At 35.9% G+C, this 20,097-nt stretch overlaps 1 protein-coding gene across 8 annotated transcripts in view; it reads left to right on the top strand.

Moving 5' to 3' along the window:
• BTBD10 (BTB domain containing 10) overlaps positions 1-20,097 on the top strand; it is an 84,419-nt gene that overhangs the window by 14,416 nt on the left and 49,906 nt on the right. For 2 of the 8 annotated variants that reach the window (XM_082627925.1, XM_082627926.1), the window contains exon 2: positions 12,540-12,664. The exons of 3 other annotated variants lie outside the window; for them this stretch is intronic. In XM_082627925.1, the coding sequence (XP_082484051.1) occupies positions 12,564-12,664 (101 nt within the window). In that variant the 5' untranslated portion in view covers positions 12,540-12,563. Of the gene's footprint in view, positions 1-12,506; positions 12,665-20,097 lie in introns of all 8 variants that reach the window. 3 more of the 8 variants (XM_082627922.1, XM_082627924.1, XM_082627923.1) reach the window with 2 other exon arrangements.

Genomic DNA, 20,097 nt, shown 5'->3' with positions numbered 1-20,097 from the left:
AGCATTTTGATGGGTTGTGTATTAAACTTGAGAGACAGTATAGTATGGTGGAAGAAGCACTGAATTTGACTGTACAGCTATGTATTTGAGTCCTAGTTTATTTATTAGCTATGTGACATAGGCAAATAACATAATCCCTTTAAGCCAGTTTCTCAGTTTTTAAAAAGAGATCACCTTTATATAATAGAGGATACCTCTTGTGTCTTGTAGGCTTGATATATGGATTAGCATAGAAAATGTATATGAAAATCCACCTTATTATCCAAGGCTTCCTGAATTAGATACTAGCATCTAGCTCCTGTACCTCTATCCTGCTTGAAAAATCTCACTGCATATTTTGGTATAGTTCATTTAGTGCTGAGGCATATCTCATACCTACCACCTGTCTGGTAACCTTTCCAAAGAAGGATGGTTTGACCTTATTGTTCAAGAACCCATTCTGATATGTATTGGTCATTGCTTATTATTCTGTCATATATGGTAGTAACAGCCACATATGGCTATTCAAATTTAAGTGAATTAAAATGGAAAATTGAAAATTCATTTCATCAGTTGTACATTTCAACTGTTTTATAGCTACATGTAGCCAGTGGCTACTTTTTGGACAGTGCAGACATAGAACATTTCCATTATCAAAGTTCTCTTGGGCAATACTTCAGTCTAGAACTTGAATCATACTTAGGGCCTTTTCTAGCCTATTGAATTGAGGGCAGGTAAACAAGCAAAAATCTGAAAGGAATGGAAGGTAATGGGATAATGAATGGGTCAAAATGCAACAGCATATTAAAAGTTATATGAAAAATATAATATAACTTATTAAAAAACCCTCTCAGAGGGAAAAAGAAGACATTGTTTGAGTCTGACTTTGTTTAAAGGGTCATGGAGGAAAAAATAAAACATTGTTTGAGTCTGACTTTGTTTAAAGAGTGCCGGTTCTTAGGAGTTGAATGTAATCTCCTTTGATTTAGGCACTTCATCAGCTTATTGGAGATTTGCCTATATTAAATTTTACGTCAAGGTGATTTGCTTCAACTAAGATGTTTCCGGTTTTGAAGGCAATACTAGTTCGTCATAGTAGAAAAGGAAAAATAGGGACATATGCATAGAAAATAAAACATAAAGTTTTTTTAGAAAATTTAAAAAATCATATATGCCTTTTAGTGAGTTTTAAGAATTTAGCACTATAACCAGCATCTACTCCATTACAATGCTAATTATGTAACGTAGGTATTTAGAAAATGCCTAAGATAGGGAAAGATTTTCAAACATTGAGCTGTTTAAGGTGGGGGGGGAATAAATGAAATGGTTCTTGAAGTGTTAACGTCTTAAACAAGAAATCAGCAAAATTTCAGTAGAAATTCTATAAAAGTAATAAAATCAATGAACTCAGAGATTTTATCTCCAGGTCACCTCTGGAAGATCAAGGGCTGAATATGAGCTGACTTTGGAAGTCTTACATTTTGGTGGATTTGATAAGGAATAGACAAAGTACCCTACTTTTAATGGAAAATTCATGCAGTTTTATTAAATCTGTTTGTTAGTGTATCCCTAGCAGTTAGCAAAATGCCTGAAAAGGCACTAAGTACTCAATGAATAGATTTTGAATGAAAGCATAAGTCAATTGAATTTGATATCCTGGAACTAGTTACATAAAATTTAGTCAGATGTAATCTAACTGATATAATCAGGATATAAAAATATCCTGAATAAAGTTCTCAGCTTTATTTACTTGCCTTATTTTAACTGCAGCAAATAAGAAAAATATAAGTCTTGACATTTGAAAGTGCTTCTATGAGATTTAGGCAGCTTTGAGGAATCATTTGGGGAATATTAGGAGTCATTTGATAATATCTTTAAAAATGTTTCCGGGGTATTTGTTATGTTCCCTCTTTTGACACCATTTTCTTAGTGTATAGTTCGTAAGAGCAAGTATTAGCATTAGATACTTTTTGCTCGTTTGAGGATGAGATTCACATGATTGGTGGGTATGATTATACAATATTATTCTTTTTAAAGACAAAACAACTAAGTTAAAGACTCCCTATAAACCTTCATAATTTGTATTTCCTCTTCTCTAGTGTATCTGTTAGATGAAATGCCCTTTGGTTTCTTTTATCTTAATTTTATTAATGAAAACATTTTGTAAAAGTTTACATATAGCGTGTATACTAAGCTGTGGGAACACACATATGAGTTATCCTTTGTTCTTGCCCTCAAGGAGTCTTACAGTTTAAGCGAAGACATGTGGCAGAAACATATTCTACCAATGCATAATGATGGAGTTCAGAACATGCTACCCCAAAGTATGGCACCTTCACATATTGAATATTTTAAGCAGAAGGAATTAGAGCAACAGCATGTGCTGGAGGAACCTTCTGACCTGCCTCTAAAGCAGGTCATAAAACCCTCATGAGAGGTGTCCCTATACCTAGAGGAAAGGAGCATCTTTAGCTCCAAAGGTGAAATCTGAACAAGAGATAATGCTAGTAAGTTTTTGTCAGTTTACTATACTCTTTCCACGATATTCCACTCTTCATCAAACTTGGCATAAGAACACTCAGGTTTGTTTCTTCAGGCCTTCATTTGCTTATGAAGCCTCCAGTGTTGAGTAAAATTTACATTAAATAAACTTGTATGCTTTTCTCTTGTTAATATGTCTTGTTACAGGGGTCCCAGTTGAAAATTTAGAAGGGTAGGGGAAAAAGATATTTTTCCTCCCCTACAATATGTATTGACCATATTTAAGCAATCAGAAACAAAAACAAAACTATAGGTAAGCAGTAAAATTAAACAAGGAAGAAAATTTCTATAACAAAGCCATTTCCAAATACTTAACTGTAGCCCCCCCCTTCCCAATTATGAAAACAGAGTATGGTATATTCAAATAGTATAAGAGATACAATGAAAAGTAAGTCTTTCTCTCATTTCAGCCTTTCCTCAGAGGCAACTAATTAGAAGTCTTATGTGTTATTTCTAGACATTTTAAAAAACATATAAAAACATTGATGAGTGTTTGCATACATATTTTTAAAATATATTGGAGTACATAATACATATCTGTACCATGCTTTTTAGCATAACGTTATATCTTGGAATATTTTTCTTATCAGTATGTATCTCATTTTTACTGGTTGCATGATACTGTGCAGATTTTTAACCAATTCATTTCTGGCGAACATTTAGATTGGTTCTAGGTTTTTGCTGTGACAAATAGTCCTGTGAAGTCAAGGAGATAAAAGAGATGTATGTGTTTTGTGTGTGTGTGTTAGTATAGTGGTATGTATAATTAGAACAAGGGCTGAGCAGAATCTTAAACTTTCAGTGACGTACCTAGGCAGAATGTGTTGGACAATAAGACAGACAGACCCTAAAGTAGTTCCCATGATCCCTGCCTCCTGGTGTTCGTGCCTTTGTATAATCCCCTCGCCTTGAGTGTGAGCAGGATTTGTGACTTCCTTCTAACCAAAAGAATATGCTAAAGGTAATGGAATGTTACTTTCCTAGTTATGTTACATAAGACTCCATTTGGCTAGCAGACTTACTATCTACATCATTGGCTTTGAATCCCACTGCCATAAGGAAATGAATTGTTACAATCTCAGTAACCTTGGAAGTGGCTCCTTCCCCAATTGAACCTCCAAATGAGGATGTAATTATGGTTGACACCTTGATGTAGCCTTGTAGAGGACCCAGCTAAACTATGCCAGATTCCTAACCCACAGAAACTAAGATAGTATATGATATTGTAAACCACTGGGTTTGTGGTAATTTGTTATGTAGCAAGGAGGTTGTTATGTCCAAATGAGAGAAAAAATTTAAAAATTTTAAGCTTCTCGGATACAGCAAGAATATTCTGATAAAAATAACTGAAGGAGTTTTCAGAGAGGTTAGAAACTAGGATGATTTGTTTGTTCTTCCAGAGATTAAAATTTACTTTTAAGCTGAGTGAAATATTTGTTTTACATCATAGTTACTATAGGAATGACGTAAGGTTTTTTTTTTTAATTAATTAATTTATGTACGTATGTACGTATGGCGGTGTTGGGTCCTCGCCACTGCGCGTGGTCTTTCTCTAGTTGCGGTGAGTGGAGGCTACTCTCCGTTGTGGTGTGGGGGCTTCTCATTGTGGTGGCTTCTCTTGTTGTGGAGCACGGGCTCTAGGCATGCGGGCTCAGTAGTGGCTCGTGGGCTTAGTTGCTCCGCGGCATGTGGGATCTTCCCGGACTAGGGCTCGAACGTGTGTCCCCTGCATTGACACGCGGATTCTTAACCACTGCGCCACCAGCGAAGTCCGATGATGTAAGGTTTTGATTTAGCTACTAAAACTGTTACCAGCTATTGTGTTCAAAGTACATGGCTCTTTGACGACCCTGTAAAAGTCTAAGGAAATTTTAATGTTTAGTAGAACAGGGGATGGTCAGGTGTACCTTGGAGAAATTGGGAAAACTCAAAATGAGTAGAAATCGTATCCCCAATCATTCTTCCCCTGTTCCCTGTGTTGAGATTATTTTATAATTATTATTTAAACCAGGACATGGATGATATCTTACTCACCTTTTTATTCCAGCCATCTAGCACATTATAGATGCTCAATAAATGTTGAGCGACTGTCTAGGAATTCTCGTCATCTCTGGTGATCTCAAAAGGCAAATGGAAATTTATGGATGAACTAATGAAATATTATACAAAATTTGTATTTGGTAGTCTACTAGAGAAAGTCAACAATGTGCCCAGCACTGTGTTATTATATAAGGTGTCCTATCTTATTTATTCTTTATAATAATTTGATTGGCAGTTATATTAGTAATAGATAAAATAATGATAATGAGAATTGTATTATTTTCTTCACTTCACATTTAAGGAAATTGAGGTCTTAGAGGTTAAGAAGCTTGTACAAAGTCATACAACTTAGTTTTATCTGATTCCGAAACCTTTTCTCTAAGTCACTTACTATTGTGGCAGAAGTAGAAAAATTCTCACCAGTTTTCATGATCAAAAATTTGTGTGTGTCATTTACAGCAGTGGGAGGGTGGCTGTTGATTAAGTATGCCTGGGATGGTAAGGGGGGCTGTGTGATGTGGGGGTTTTGATCCAAATGTGTTTTAATTATGTCATGCTAATATGTTTGACATCTGTAAATATTTATTAAACATCTCTGCTGCTGTTTTTTTCTTTTTAAATTTCAGTCCAATAAAATTCTCTTTCTGGTGTACCGGTCTAAGGAGTTTGGACAGAGGCATACAATGGTGTAACTACCACCACCACCACAATCCAGATACAGATAGTTCCATCACCCCCCAGAATTACCTTGTGCTATTACCCCAGCTCTAACCTCTTGCTGCTCTATCTGTAATCCCTACAGTTTTGTCCTTCTGACAATGTTATATAAATGAAATCATGTGGTATGGAACCTTTAAGTCTTGCTTCTTTCACTTATCATAATGCTTTTGAGATTCCATTTTGTTGAGTGTATTAGTAGTGACTCCAGTTACTTATATGTTGTATCATTAGATGCTGTCCCTTCTGTGTCTGCAGAGCTGTTGTTTTTCTTTAATCTTTCTCTTTATTCTATGGGTTGGGTAATTTCTGATGCACTATTTTCAAGTTCCTTGAGTTTTTTTTTTTTTTTTTTTTGGTCATTCCATCTGCTGTTGTGCCCATCTAATGGATTTTTCATTTTCGTTCTTTTCAGCTAGAGCTGAGTTTTCATTTTTTGTTTTCACTTCTCTATTGAGATTCCATTTCTGCCACTCATTAAGACCATTTTCTTGTTTTATGCTTTGAATATACTTTCCTGTAATTGTTTAAGTATATTTATATTATGTGCTTTGAAGTCTTTATTTGCTAAATCCTACATCTGGACCTACTTGGAGTCAGTTTCCATTGACTGCCTTTTTACCGTCTTGTTTCTTTGGATCTCATAATTTTTGGTGTTCTTGTGAGGATTGTCAGGGTTGTTTTTTTTTAAATATATATATTTAAAATTTTTATTTATTTTATTTATTTATTTTTGGCTGCATTGGGTCTTCTTGTTGTGCATGGGCTTTCCCTAGTTGCAGCAAGCGTGGGGTACTCTTCATTGCAGCACGTGGGCTTCTCATTGTGGTGGCTTCTCTTGTTGCGGAGCACAGGCTCTAGGTGTGTGGGCTTCAGTAGTTGTGGCGCATGGGCTCAGTAGTTGTGGCGCATGGGCTCAGTAGTTGTGGCGCATGGGCTTAGTAGTTGTGGCGCATGGGCTTAGTTGCTCTGCAGCATGTGGGATCTTCCCGGACCAGGGCTTGAACCTGTGTCCCCTGCATTGGCAGGAGGATTCTTAACCACTGTGCCACCAGGGAAGCCCAGGGGCGTTTTGTTCTAGTGGACTATTAACTTGCCTGGACTCAATCTGCAAACTTTGTTTCCTACACAGTATGAGACAGCTGATATCTGTGCTCAGTTCTTTTCTTCCAGCTACTTGTTTTTTTAGCTTGGTCTCCTGGGGTGTGGGGTAAGGGTTAGGGTTCTCTTGCACCTGTGTAATTTGGTGGTCAGCCAAAAATTTGGGCAGAGATTATACTCAGATTTTGGAGCTGATCTGCCTTGTGGTTCCTCTACTTCTGGGGATTCCCTCCTAGTATCTATTTTGTCTTTCAGTAGTGGTCTCTGCTCTCTGACATCCTAAGCCAGTAAGGGCTTCAGCTTTCTGCTGCTTGGGCTGTATGGTTGGGGAATACATTCAGTTTAAAAAGCATCAGACTCATAGATCTTACGCCATGTAGCTTTCAATTCTTCTATAATCCACCGTAGGGGCTACCTGGGGTCTCCCCCCATGCGTGTGTAATTTAACTGAGCAGAGTTTATGCTCAGATTTTTACGCTTCTGTTCTTTCATTCCCAGTATGTCTGCCTTAAATTTCCAGCTGCACTTCCAGCCCTGAATTACTTTCTCTACCACTTTGAGCTGTGTGGCTGCCTTCAACATATTTGTGGGGGGTGGGGAGGACTCTCAGCATAAAAACTTCAAGCTGATCTCATGGTTCTGTTCCCTTCCAGTTGGAGTTTTTCAAGAGTAAGCTCTTTTTTTTACTACTGTATGCTTTGGGACACTTTCCAAAAAATGCTGTAAAACAATTAAAAATTTTTTTAATCCAAATTTAAATAATTATCTGCATGAGGCTCACATGATCAATTCTCTTGGCTACATTTGCAAAAGGTTCCTTTTAATCCCTCTGGTTCCTTTTAAAAGCTGCTTCCTCTTGTTCTTTTTCTTTCACAGTTATATCTGTATCATGTATTTTGTGCCTTGAAGGTGGTACAGTCTCTCTTTTATGCCTGTAAGGAGAGAAGCTCATCAAATGATCCCTCAAGTTTCTGGCCCTTCAGAAATTCTTCCTACATCTAGACCCCTAGCATTCAGGTGTTTGCTCTTTTAGTCTGCCAATCTCAAGCGATTCATTTGCCCTGTGGGGCTATCATCACTCCTTTTGGTCTTTTCCATATAGGAAAGGTTACCTTAGGACATTTTGCTAGCTCAGGTGCCTTCTTGACTACCTCTTGGTCAGTCTTTCCCACTCCCACCTCTGGGTATTTGGCTTTCTATGCAGCTGAAGGCAGTCCTTGGTGTCTGGCCCTGGTATCACTATGTGATTCTGTTCTATTCACTGTTTTCCCTCTCTATCAGGTCTTTCTCTCCAGTAACCACCACACACTTTGTTTGCCAAGTTTGAGAGATAAAAATAATTTCACTTAACAGAAAAGCTCTTGTGTAATGACACTATTTAGAGTGAGATCTCAATAGTTTGCACAAAGCCACAAGATGGCTGTGGTTTAAAAGGGACATCTGTTGGCAATAAGGAGCAAATATATGAATTTCTGTGTACTTCACTTGCTACATTGGAAAGAACATGGGCTTTCAGTTAGACTGGGATTCTCATCTTAGCCCTAAGATTTCCTCATCTATGAAACAGGATAGTAATATTGGGTTGTTTTGAGCTTTAAATAGGAGAAAGTATGTAATCTTCCTAGCACATTGATAACAGGAAGGACAGCGTAAATTGTCTCTGGATACTGTCCTTTTTTTTTTTTTTTTTAAGCTCTTCTGTGGGTCATTGCCATTAATTAATAGTGCCTGGAAATAGTGTCCCCGGGAGTACTTACTTATGATACTGTAGTCTTGAAGATTGTCTCTTCCTATCCCCACCCCCCTCCTGTTTTAAAGGTAGTAATATCCAAGAAAAGGAGAAGCAATCGACTCACTCTTTCCCAATTGACTTTTGGCAGTTTCCTGAATGTATGTTTCTAGCCAATAGGCCCAGTTGTTCCAGCCTCTGTATGGATTATTTCTAGATTATTTAGAATTTACATTACTTCTGTCATGCCTAAAAATATTAATAATGAATTGTTACATATTGTCTAAGAACTTTGTATCCAGTAATCCAGAAATTATTTTTTGATGATTACAAGATCCAAACCAGATCTTTAATTTGCCTAATATAAAGTAGACATTGGGGATCCAAGTGTCAGATTTTGAAGAACTTTTTATGGTATGGAGTTTAGATCAGGAAATGAAGAGCCATTAAAAGTTTTTAGAAAGATAATTCTGATTATAGCAGAGCTAATATGGAATCGAGTGGGGTAAAGAGGTCAAGTAAGAGGCTTATTCTTAGCTATTAAGGGTTTAAATGAAGACAGCAGCCTTACGATTGATAAGGGAGAGAAGGAGTCAAAAGAAAAATTTGAAGTTAGACTTGATGTTGGGAAAGGAGAGGTCAAGGATGACTTCAAGATTTTTGATTCATTGTATGTTATGTGTAAAACCTGGTGTTCTCAAGGGTTTGATCCTATTTCTTTGCTGTCTCCCTGGACCCAGCAGATGAAGATGGAATCCCAAAGAACACCCAAGATATGGGGTTGGAGGGTGGGGTAACAATGCAAGACTACCCAGGTAGGAGAGATACACGAGTAAGTGGTATAGAGCTGCTAGTGGAGTCTTTTCTCCCCATGCTAGGGTGAGTTTTTTTGAGCACAAGAACGACATCCAACTTGCTTTAGCATCTGTAAATTTCTTGGCATATTATATTAGGTGTTCAATAAGTACATGAATGAATGAATGAATGAGTGAGTGAAATAAGATTAATATAATGTCACTGAGTATGGTGTAGAGATTGGTTAAAATATAAAAGATCATTAGATGTTTCAAAATAATATATAATGTGTGTCGTTTGCTTTTTATTATAGTAGTTAAATCTGTAGCATTTAAAAATGTGCTAGCATGTGTAGGCAAACACAGGCATATTTTTTTCCAGCTACCTTAACTTGAATTTCACTTCTTTTTTGTTTGTACCCTTGCTATTGGGAGTGAGGAGTGGGGTGAAATCCTTCACATGGTGACACTCAAGTTTTATTGACAAGTGAAATGTAAACATGATTTTCCAGTTGACTTTCAATAGCCTTCATCTGAACATTCTTTACTTTTTTGTGGCTGGCTATAATGTACATGTTGTTAATTTCAGTAGGATTGATTAGGAATTCATACTGATATTTCCCAGCTACTAGATATGTGCCACCCACTGTAAAATAGTGGAAAATATGAATTGGAATTTACCTTATTCATTCCTTCTGGTTGTATTTTTTTAGTCACTGTCTCCCATGGTTTAGGATTATTCTTTACTCAGTGGTCTTTGTGGGTTTTCAGAAGGGTGTGTCTTATAGTTAAGGGTTAGGAGCTAATGTGCCCTTTAAGGCCTGAAATAGCTTATTGGAAGACTTATCCAGTAAGGAGAAAATGCTCTAAATCTCATTCTACATAACCTGCTAAGCCTCTACGTCTTTCATTTCCCTCCTTATCAGTTTTCCCTACTATTCTTTTTTACCTTTTGGGTCTCGGTCTGTGACCATTTTTTCCTATCTGACTTCCTGCTTTGTCTCTCTGATTTGTTCTTTTTCACCCTTCTCTTCTGCCTCATCTTTTCAAGACAGATAACTAGCTATAATACCAAATTGAAGTTTTAAAGGGTTTCTTCTTTAGTAAATACATTTTAATTTTTTCTAATTAAATGAAATTGAGATTTTATTTGTTTTCATAACAATTTGTGGGTTTGTTTGTTTTTTTTGTGGTACGTGGGCCTCCCACTGTTGTGGCCTCTCCCGCTGCGGAGCACAGGCTCCAGATGCGCAGGCTCAGCGGCCATGGCTCACGGGCCCAGCCACTCCGTGGCATGTGGGATCTTCCCGGACCGGGGCACGAACCCGTGTCCCCTAGCATCGGCAGGCGGACTCTCAACCACTGCACCACCAAGGAAGCCCCCAATTTGTGGTTTTTATGTTCATTTAACATCTGACTGATTTTTTTTTTTTTTTTTATAATAATTACATGGGATGACCTAGGAAGGGACAGATCGAAGTTGTACAGGGCACCAGGCTTTCTTTCTTTCTTTCTTTCTTTCTTTCTTTCTTTATTTATTTATTTAGGGCTGTGTTGGGTCTTCATTTCTGTGCGGCGAGGGCTTTTCTCTAGTTGTGGCAAGCGGGGGCCACTCTTCATCGCGGTGCGCGGGCCTCTCACTATCGCAGCCTCTTGTTGCGGAGCATAGGCTCCAGACGCGCAGGCTCAGTAGTTGTGGCTCACGGGCCTAGTTGCTCCGCGGCATGTGGGATCTTCCCAGACCAGGGCTTGAACCCGTGTTCCCTGCATCAGCAGGTAGATTCTCAACCACTGCGCCACCAGGGAAGCCCCCAATTTGTGGTTTTTATGTTCATTTAACATCTGACTGATTTTTAATCAGTCATTCAGCGATCCTTCAGGAAAGGTTTCCTTTTCCAGGAGTATTCAGCAAATAAACTGTGCGTCATTTGCTAAGGAATTTGAATTAGCCATTGTACAGTTCTCCTCCTTCCCCCTTTATTATTTTTATTTCACTCTTTGAGCTACTTATTTACATATTTATTACATTAAAATGTTAATTTATTATTAGATTTTTCAATTGTTTTTGGAAAGAAAGTACTAAGTTAACTATTTTTTTTTATTATTGACTGAAGTCCATACTTTTATTCAGATTTGCTTAGTTTTAAAAAATTTTTTCTGTTCCAAGATTCCATGCAAAATACACATTATTTTAAGTCCTCATGTCTCCTTAGGCTCCTCTGGACTGTGACATTCTCTTTTTTTTTTTTTTTATTAGTTTCTGCTTTATAACAAAGTGAATCAGTCTAAGTTAACTATTAAAAAAATTCTAAAGTAGCAAAATAGTTTCTCTAAAATAAAAGTGTTTCTTTTAATGAGCTCTGAGATAGACTCACAATTTTCATGAGTTTGTCATTTTTTGGTGAAATTGTACTGGAATAATCTATACAATTCAGTGAGGTACAGTATTTTCTCAATTCTGGATTCCTTTTGACTTTTTTTTTGGATGGACAATGTAGGCATCCATCCCATTACCTCATCCCTTTCACTTTAATGCATAAATCCCTCTATCAAATCTGGCTTGGAAAACTATATACAAAGCATACAGAAGTGAGTGTCAGGAAACCTGGGTTCTAATCCAGTTTACATAACTTTGTTCAAATTGTTTAACCTCATTTGTTTTTTCTTTTGGTGTTTGCAATCTCTAAAAGTCAAATCTGACTTACTGTTTCTAAACAGAATACTCCAGTCTGAGCATTTTTCAAGATCAAGACTTTATGCTATATAGTAATAAATTCTCATTGTTCTTTATAATCCTGCTGTTGACTAGCATTGTGACCTTTGGCAAAGTTACTAACCTTCTCAGACTGTTTTCTATTCTGTATATGGGGAGTATAATACCTACCTTGTAAGTTGATTGTGAAGATTAAATTGGGTAGTGAATATACTTTAAAGTGCTTAGTTCAGGTATTTCGTAAAGCTGTTGTTAAGTGAGTTCTGTAATTTTACAGGACTGTAGTAGAACTAACAGTCATAAGCCTCACATATGAAAAGGCATAAAATACATGAATCATATTGATAAAATGTTTTTTGATAATTGCACTGTAAGGAAACATCAGGATGTTTGCATACTTTTAGTTTTGAACAAATATTAAATTTCTATTCATGGTCTTTAACTTGGTTAAAGAAATAACAACATTGTTATCTGGTCTTACTAGATGCTTTGTTAAGTATCTTAAAATTTTAGTAATTAAGAAATGTGTCCCAAATGAAATTTTGTCTGAAAGAATCATTCTGTGAAGTTGTTTTTGTCTTTTTTGGTTCTGTATTGATGTTTGGAAACATGAGGTACCCAAATGTCAATAAGTATATTTACTAAATACAAATAGCACATTATTAAAATGTTGTATAGGAGTAACAAATTTAATCGAATAATCAAATGAAAAGCACCTAAAAAGGCTTTTGGTGTTTATTTTAATCTGATTTGTGGCATTTTGTGTGTCTGATATTTTATAATCCTGTTCATCACTTTAAAAAATGTCACAGTAATGTCAGAAAAGATACAAAATTCTGTGACTTACTCTGCATGGAATAGATTTAAAGGTCAACACTACTCTTTTATGTAGGTTATGGGTGCTTCATGTGTGCTTTCAGAGCAGTAGTGTGAGGAAGCTTGAAGTGGGATGGCAGGACGGCCTCATCCTTATGACAGTAACTCCAGTGATCCAGAGAATTGGGATCGGAAATTGCATAGTAGACCTCGTAAACTTTATAAACATTCAAGGTAGGTAGAAAATATGTATTTCACGTGTCAAAGCTCTGCTAAAACTGATTTTTATGAAGAACCAAACTGCATTTGGTGTGGCCAAGTCCTGTCAGAGGATGGGAGCCGGTTTACAAAATATATGAATGTTTGCATTTCTCCTTAAATAACTTTGAGGGAAACATTTTTTCCTTTTAATTTTCTTATATTTGTATTTATATGAATTTTTATTTCTGTTTCTAAATAATGCTAAAATATCCTTAGCTGACTCCATGAATAAATGCTATAGTTAATTTAACTGGGAAGTCTGGCAAGACAGGTTAACTCTTTGTATTTAAAACTCTCTAATACGAATTTATTTTGTGCTCTAAATACATTGTGTATGATAATTTATAGGCTTTTGTCAGTCTTTGCCTCTGTACATTTTTAACTATGTGAAATTATGTTGTGTTATCATTGTGATCCCAATAGTAAAATCAGTCCATCAGTGACTCTCCTGGTTCATTTAAAGTTTGCTGCATTAAATGAAATTCAGTTGAAAAGTTTCAGCCCATTTATACATTATTTTTAAAGCTTTCATTTTGTGCTATGTGACTTATGGGGAACACCTCGTTTAGAACACTTTATGATCTGATATCTTAAGGTGTTGACACCTCATAAACCTCACATAATGCAGGTACGTAAGCATGTTTTCATAGAGAGTTGTGCTTTATGAATATTTAGGGGGTATTATTGAACATTTAACTTACTTGAATGTAAAATTCTCCTGATCACTGATAACTAATACCAGCTTTATTGAAAAAGAATAAAAACATGCCGTGATATTGAAATCCTTTTTGTAATTTTAAAGAAATGATTCAGCTACTTTTATTAAGCTATATACATGGCTAGAAAATATGAGTGACTAGTACTATTTAAGTCTCTGACAAGATGTGTACCTTTATTGTGGACTTTTAATGTGGTGAGGTCTAACATGAAGACATTGAGTTGACTTTATTAATTTATAAGTGCACACCAGTGGTGTGAATGTTTTTTGGTTTATTTGTTTTTTTGGTGTGGTGTGGTGTGTGTGTGTCCTTCAGTTGGTGCTCTAGTTCTTTTTCTCCATCCTGTTTTACATGGATATTTATTTTGTCTTTGAGATTAAAGAGATACTGGTTTTATCTCATTAAATATAGGGCTTTATTTATATTGATACGTTATATACATTTTTTCAGGTGAATTATATCTTATCCTTGCTAGTTCTTAATATTTTTCTACTGATGTACAAGACGGTGTTGTATATGAAGTCGTGGCAAGGTGAAAATAAACTATTGTTTGCTTTGTAAAAGCTGCGGGCGTACAATGGGAAAAATTTATTAAAAAACAGTACTTTTTTATTTTTATTATTATATTTTTTTTGCGTTACGCGGGCCTCTCACTGTTGTGGCCTCTCCCAATTGTGGAGCACGGGCTCCGGACGCGCAGGCTCAGCGGCCATGGCTCACGGGCCCAGCCGCTCCGCGGCATGTGGGATCTTCCCGGACTGGGGCACGAACCCGTGTCCCCCACATCGGCAGGCGGACTCTTAAGCACTGCGCCACCAGGGAAGCCCCAAAACAGTACTTTTTAAATTGCCGTTATTTTACTTCAGTAAAAACAGTTATCATAGCTCTTCTTGATTTCTATAGCATCAGTACCTTTTTGGTGCTCTTTTAAAATAAGATTGCAGTAGTATTGGTTGTTTAAGTGAAAAATATTAGAGAAGTAAATGAATACTAATGTATTGTTTTGTTTTGTTTTTTTTAAGTGGAAAGACCATTGAAATCCTTTGAACTTATCTTAACCTCATTCATGGAAAAACTACCCGAGGGAAAACAGTTTACTTTTTGGGACCTCTTGTTCCTATGAACTTACGAACATGTAACTTCAGATGCTTTAAAAATATATTCAATTTGACTTTTTTAAAATGGTAGTTTTTGAATTAATAGTAAATTAATTGAGCGATATTAAAAACTAACAGCAGGGGCTTCCCTGGTGGCACAGTGGTTGAGAGTCCACCTGCCGATGCAGGGGACACGGGTTTGTGCCCTGGTCTGGGAAGATCCCACATGACGCGGAGCGGCTAGGCCCGTGAGCCACGGCTACTGAGCCTGCGCGTCTGGAGCCTGTGCTCCGCAACGGAAGAGGCCACAATAGTGAGAGGCCCGAACACCGCAAAAAAAAAAAAAACAAAAAAAAAAAACCTAACAGCAGCAAGTATTGTTGAGAACCTGTGCTCAGTTCAGGAGAGATTAAGCAGTTCGTCAGGGTACCATCATGGAATGCTTTAATATCCACATATGGAACAATTAGAGGACAACAGGGCACTAAACTGTGGTAGAGAGTTGCAGTAAAATAGGAGTTCAGAGAAGGAATCAGTGTCAGTCTGAACAGGTGAAAATGAGACTTGAACTAATCCTTGGATGGTTAGGTAGATGGAGGGCATTCCTGCCAGGGACCTTCTGGAGATTACCTTGGCTGGATCTAAAGGTAGAGCTCTGTGAATAGTTTTACTGTCCCCATTTAACAGATGAAAAAAATAAGGTTAATAAACTTGCCCAAGGCCATACAACTTGTAAATGACAAAGCTAGAATTTATAAACATGTTTCTCATTCTTTTTATTTTTTAAAATTTTGAATAACTTATTGTGATACATTTAAAATACATATACAGTAGAGAGAACAGGTATAATGAACCCCTGTGTACCCATTCCCCAGCTTCAAGTTATCAACTCATGGCTGATTTTGTTTCATCTGTACTTCTGCCTGCTCGCATCCTTTTTTTGAATCTTGTGTATTTTATTTAGGGATGTTTGAGTAGAAGGAAGCCAGACTAAACACTGGCTTAACTTAGGGGGTTACTTTTCTTGTACACAAAAGGGCTTCAGGATATTAGGGTCAAAAGTCTTTGATTTTTCTTGGTGTTTTCCTCACAATCACAAGATGGCTTACCATAGTTCCAACTGTCATGTCCACCTTCCAGACAAGGAGGAGGAGGAGGAAGGGAGATGGGGACGATGGGAAAGAGGTTTCATTTATATCCGGAAATTAAATTTCTCAGAAATTTCCAGCAGGCATCTGCTTATATCAATAAATCATTGTCTAGAACTATGTCATATGGTCATCTCTGGATTATGGAGACTGAGAAATATAAGTGCTCCCGTTGCCACCTCAAACAGAATTGGGGATTTAAATTTACAAAAACTAAATGTGTCAGTCTGTTAAGGCTGCTATAACAGAATACCATAGACTGAGTGGCTATATTATAAACAACAGAAATTTATTTCACATGGTTCTGGAGGCTGGGATGTCCAAAAGTCAAGGTGCTGGCACATTTGGTATCTGTTAAGGGCTTGCTTCCTGCTTCAGACACCCCTCTTTTTGCTGTGTCCTCACATGGTAGAAGGGACTAGGGATCCTTCTGGGATCTCTTTTATAAAGGTATTAGTCCCATTCATGAAGGCTCTGCCCTCATGAGCTAATCACCTCCCCTCCATATACCATCACATTGGGGGAATACATATCAGCAGATGAATTTTGAAACTAAAAACATTCAGCCTTTAGCAATAAAGAAATAAGCGTACTTTATTGGTTCAGTTTTTGAGGATTTTCAAAAAAGTTGTTTAAATTTGCTTTTTGTTCTGTTCACATATTGGAATAGCCTGCTTTCTAAAATCTTTTTCCTTTGATTTTTCCCCCCTTTACCTTTCCTTATTAGCAAGGATAAAAATAAATTTCTTGAATTATAAAGGTAACAATAATAATTACTATATACATGTGCTTACCTTGGAGGTTTGAGGGTTTGGTGGGCATTGCATTATGGTTTCTCTTTTACCTAATACAACTTTAAGGTACTTTCTTTTCTGAAGTTTCTTTGAATGTAGATTTAATAGGTATAACACTGATATAAAAGACAAGGCAGGGAAACTGATCTGGACGTGGATGAAATTCAGGGTGCCTGTGATTCCTCTGCAAGTGCATACAAATGAATTAGATAGCTGAAAAATTACTGAACTTTATTTCTTTCTGACTAGGAGTTGAATAGTTAATACTTATATTGAGGGGGTTGGTAGCTTGCTGAGAGGTTAAAGATCATTTCAGTTGAAGTTTGGCTTGAGTTATGACAACTTTCTTTAAATTAGAAGAGTTTTTGCTATTTAAAAAGGAAAAAGAAAGAGCACCTTTTCTGTGTAACTGATGTTAAAATGCCCTAGAATGACAATATGCTAAAAGCTCTTGCATATTTGAATTGGGTCGAATACAACTGTTTAAAACTCAGATCTGCAGTCTGCTCAGGTTACTAAAGATAAATGCATCATACATTCAATATCAGACTTTGCCGCAAGGGTTCATTCCCACATAGAAGTACGCATGCTCCTTTCTTGTGAGACTGCACGAAGATTGAGCTTTCCATTTTCCTTTTTAAGTCACCCTTTAGTCCTAGCAGCAGTTTAGAAATGGAAAAGTTTGGTTGCTTTAAAGAGTAGTTCCTTAGTGGGTTCTTAAAGTACAGATAATATTTTCTCTTCAGTTCTAAAGAGAAGTTTTACTGCCCAGAATAGGTACACAATAAAATATTGAAAGGAAAAAAGAAAGTTAGCTGCATCCTAGTTTTCTAAAACCTGGCAAGCTAGCAGAGCTAGAATTAGCTTTACAGATGGCATTTGGCAACATATCTACATATCACTAAGCCCTCATCTCCTGAGTTTTCTTCATCCTGTCTATCAGTTACGATATCCAATCACTGCACAAAGATGGAGAAGTGGGACGATCACAGCTCACACGATGCTGTTTGGTTAGAAACGTCAGTGCTGCACAACCCACGGCTGAGTCAGTGTCTGTGAGAAAATAAACTGAATTAATATATAGCGGGGGTTGTATCTCTGAACATTTAAAGCCTAAATAACCTCAATAGCATTATTACACAGTAGAGGGAGGAAAGCTAAAGGAAGTCTGTAGACAGGTGAGGTAGGGGGACTGGGAAATCTTCTCATTGTTCAGAGGAATTCTGAAGATGATGGAAATATCAGATGTGCTAAAGTTTCCTAGTAATGCCCAAGGATGCTGACCTGGCTTTCAGTGCTGCATTGTTTGAAAAAGCAGAGTCCCTTTATACTCTGATTTCAAAAATTTTTTCTTGTTTTTGTGTGTCTGCCTTGGCATATACTAAAGTAAGGTGTGTATTCATTTATTACATGATAATGCTGGGTTATAATTCTATACATATATGAGAGAGGTTGAGAGAGATATGTTTAGCCTTTGTTTCATTATCATTTATGTTTCTGAATGTTAAAGATCATATGTCTTGATTGTCAGTTTAATGGCAAGTTATTTAAAATAGTGTGTGTTTTTATTGTTTCTATGGGTTTGAGGCTTTGTTTTTTATTTCATTTAAAGTCTTAGTAGAATCTTTATGTAATTGAGAATGCATTATGTTTGATATTGTTTCTTATGAATATCATATAAAATTTATTTAAGGAAAAACTAATTTTGAAATAATATTTTTTATATATTTGAAAATAAAATTCAAGATAGAGAAATGAAATATTCATTTCCTAAAGAAGAAGGTGAATGTATTTTTACTTTTGGGTGAATTAAGGATTAGTTGAATCACTTTATATATATTTTACAGAACTGAATGTATTTGAATGATAAAGTTTTAACTGGTTAAGATGACTTTTTTCCTAGTTTTTTGGAACACAGGCTCTGAATAGATGATCTAGATACTGCCACTGAAATAGAGAGTAAATCAAGATTTTGGATTGCTGCAAATTGATTTTCAACCAGAAAATATTTCTAAATGAAGATAATTGTTATTGCTATGAGATTTTAAGTCTTGACTGGTGACAGTGCTTACTTTATTAGGAAATTTTGGCACAATTTTAAATAATTTGACTAATGGCTTTTTTCTTTTGTCTTCATTATCCCTATCCTACTGAGCCTTCATTTGGTAGGGATTTGGGAGGATATACAACATTTTAAAATTATTTTAAATGTTATTAAGTAGTTTATAACATTCTTTTCCTTGAAATGTCAGGAAGTTCTTGTGATTTCCCCCAATTAATTTCTAAAAGTTTGAATGGTCATCTTGATGGTTATCATAACTTATTTGTATAGGTAGGCTAACTGGTGGTATCTTATTTTGGCTTTTTTTTTTCCCCCCTGGTTTTGTGTCCAGAAATGTTTTTCTAAGCTTGCTTTAGTAATAGAGTTATAAAAGCAGAAATCTCACGCTAGACTTATATACTTTATAGAATATTTTTTTCTCTGGTTCGGCTTGTTTTTTAAAAAATAATGCCTGTGTTATTATAAGAGTAATACATATTCATTACATAAATTTGATAGATACAGAAAAGCACATAGAATAAAATGAAAATGTTCTACCATCAAAAGAAAAACTTTAAATATTTTCACATATAACCTTTTTTCCTTGTGTATATATAAAGATATAAATTCACACATATACACTTAAAAATGATTTTGGGATATTACTGTATACACTGTTATATAACCCATCTGTTGTTGTTTTCTTTTTTTTTTTTAATAAAAAGCAAACTTAATCACGAACGTTCCCTTTGTCACGAAAGTCTTCTATAGCATAATTCTTGAGAACTGCATAGTGTTTTATGTATATATATTTTGTAATTTATTTCACCAATCTGAGTTTTTCTGATTCGTGATCAGAGAAAAGATCAGCTTGATTCCACAGCATAGATTTCTCTAAAAAGGAAGAATGTCTTAAGGAGTTAAGTAAAAATACAATTTTGATACTTTTCAGAAGGAAAAAGATTCTCAGTGTGATTATACAATGAACTCTTTAAAGATATGCACACTACTTTTAAAACAAAGCAGATAAGATTGCCATAACAAAGTATAGAAAATCTTAAAAATCAGGGAAACAGAGCTCAGACAAGCTGAGACTTTTAAGAAATGCAAAGGCCAACCAAAAGGGTTTCTTATATTACATTTTAAGAAGGTAATCAGTGAAAGTGTAATAATAATGTATGGCAATGAGGGAAGAAAAAAATTCCTCAAGTCTTATTTAGGAGCTTCTTTGTCAGAGAGGAAAAGCAAACCACCACCAACAACAATAATAATAGCAAAGCAAACATTTCTAGTAAGGACAGAAAACCAACATGAATATAGAGATAAGTAATGCATCTAGCTAAATGAATTGTCTTCTGGAACATCTTACAGTTAAGGAACTGACTGTAAAATCTTAAAATTATTGATATTATTTGTAGTCTTTAAAGGTTTTAGGAGAATACAGGAAGTACTAAAAGATGAAGGGTTCTAGGCCTGGTTTTGAAAAAGACATAAGATTTTAGAGCAAAAAGTGAAGGATAGTTTATGACTAACTTGAAGGAAAAAAACAGGTTAAAAATGATCCAGAATGGGTTTGCTAAAAATAGATTGTCAGAACAAATTTGATT

This window comes from Mesoplodon mirus (genome assembly GCF_964341445.2).
Source record: "Mesoplodon mirus genome assembly, chromosome: 7".
NCBI lineage: Eukaryota > Metazoa > Chordata > Mammalia > Artiodactyla > Ziphiidae > Mesoplodon > Mesoplodon mirus.
This window is presented reverse-complemented; position numbering and strand designations above follow the sequence as displayed.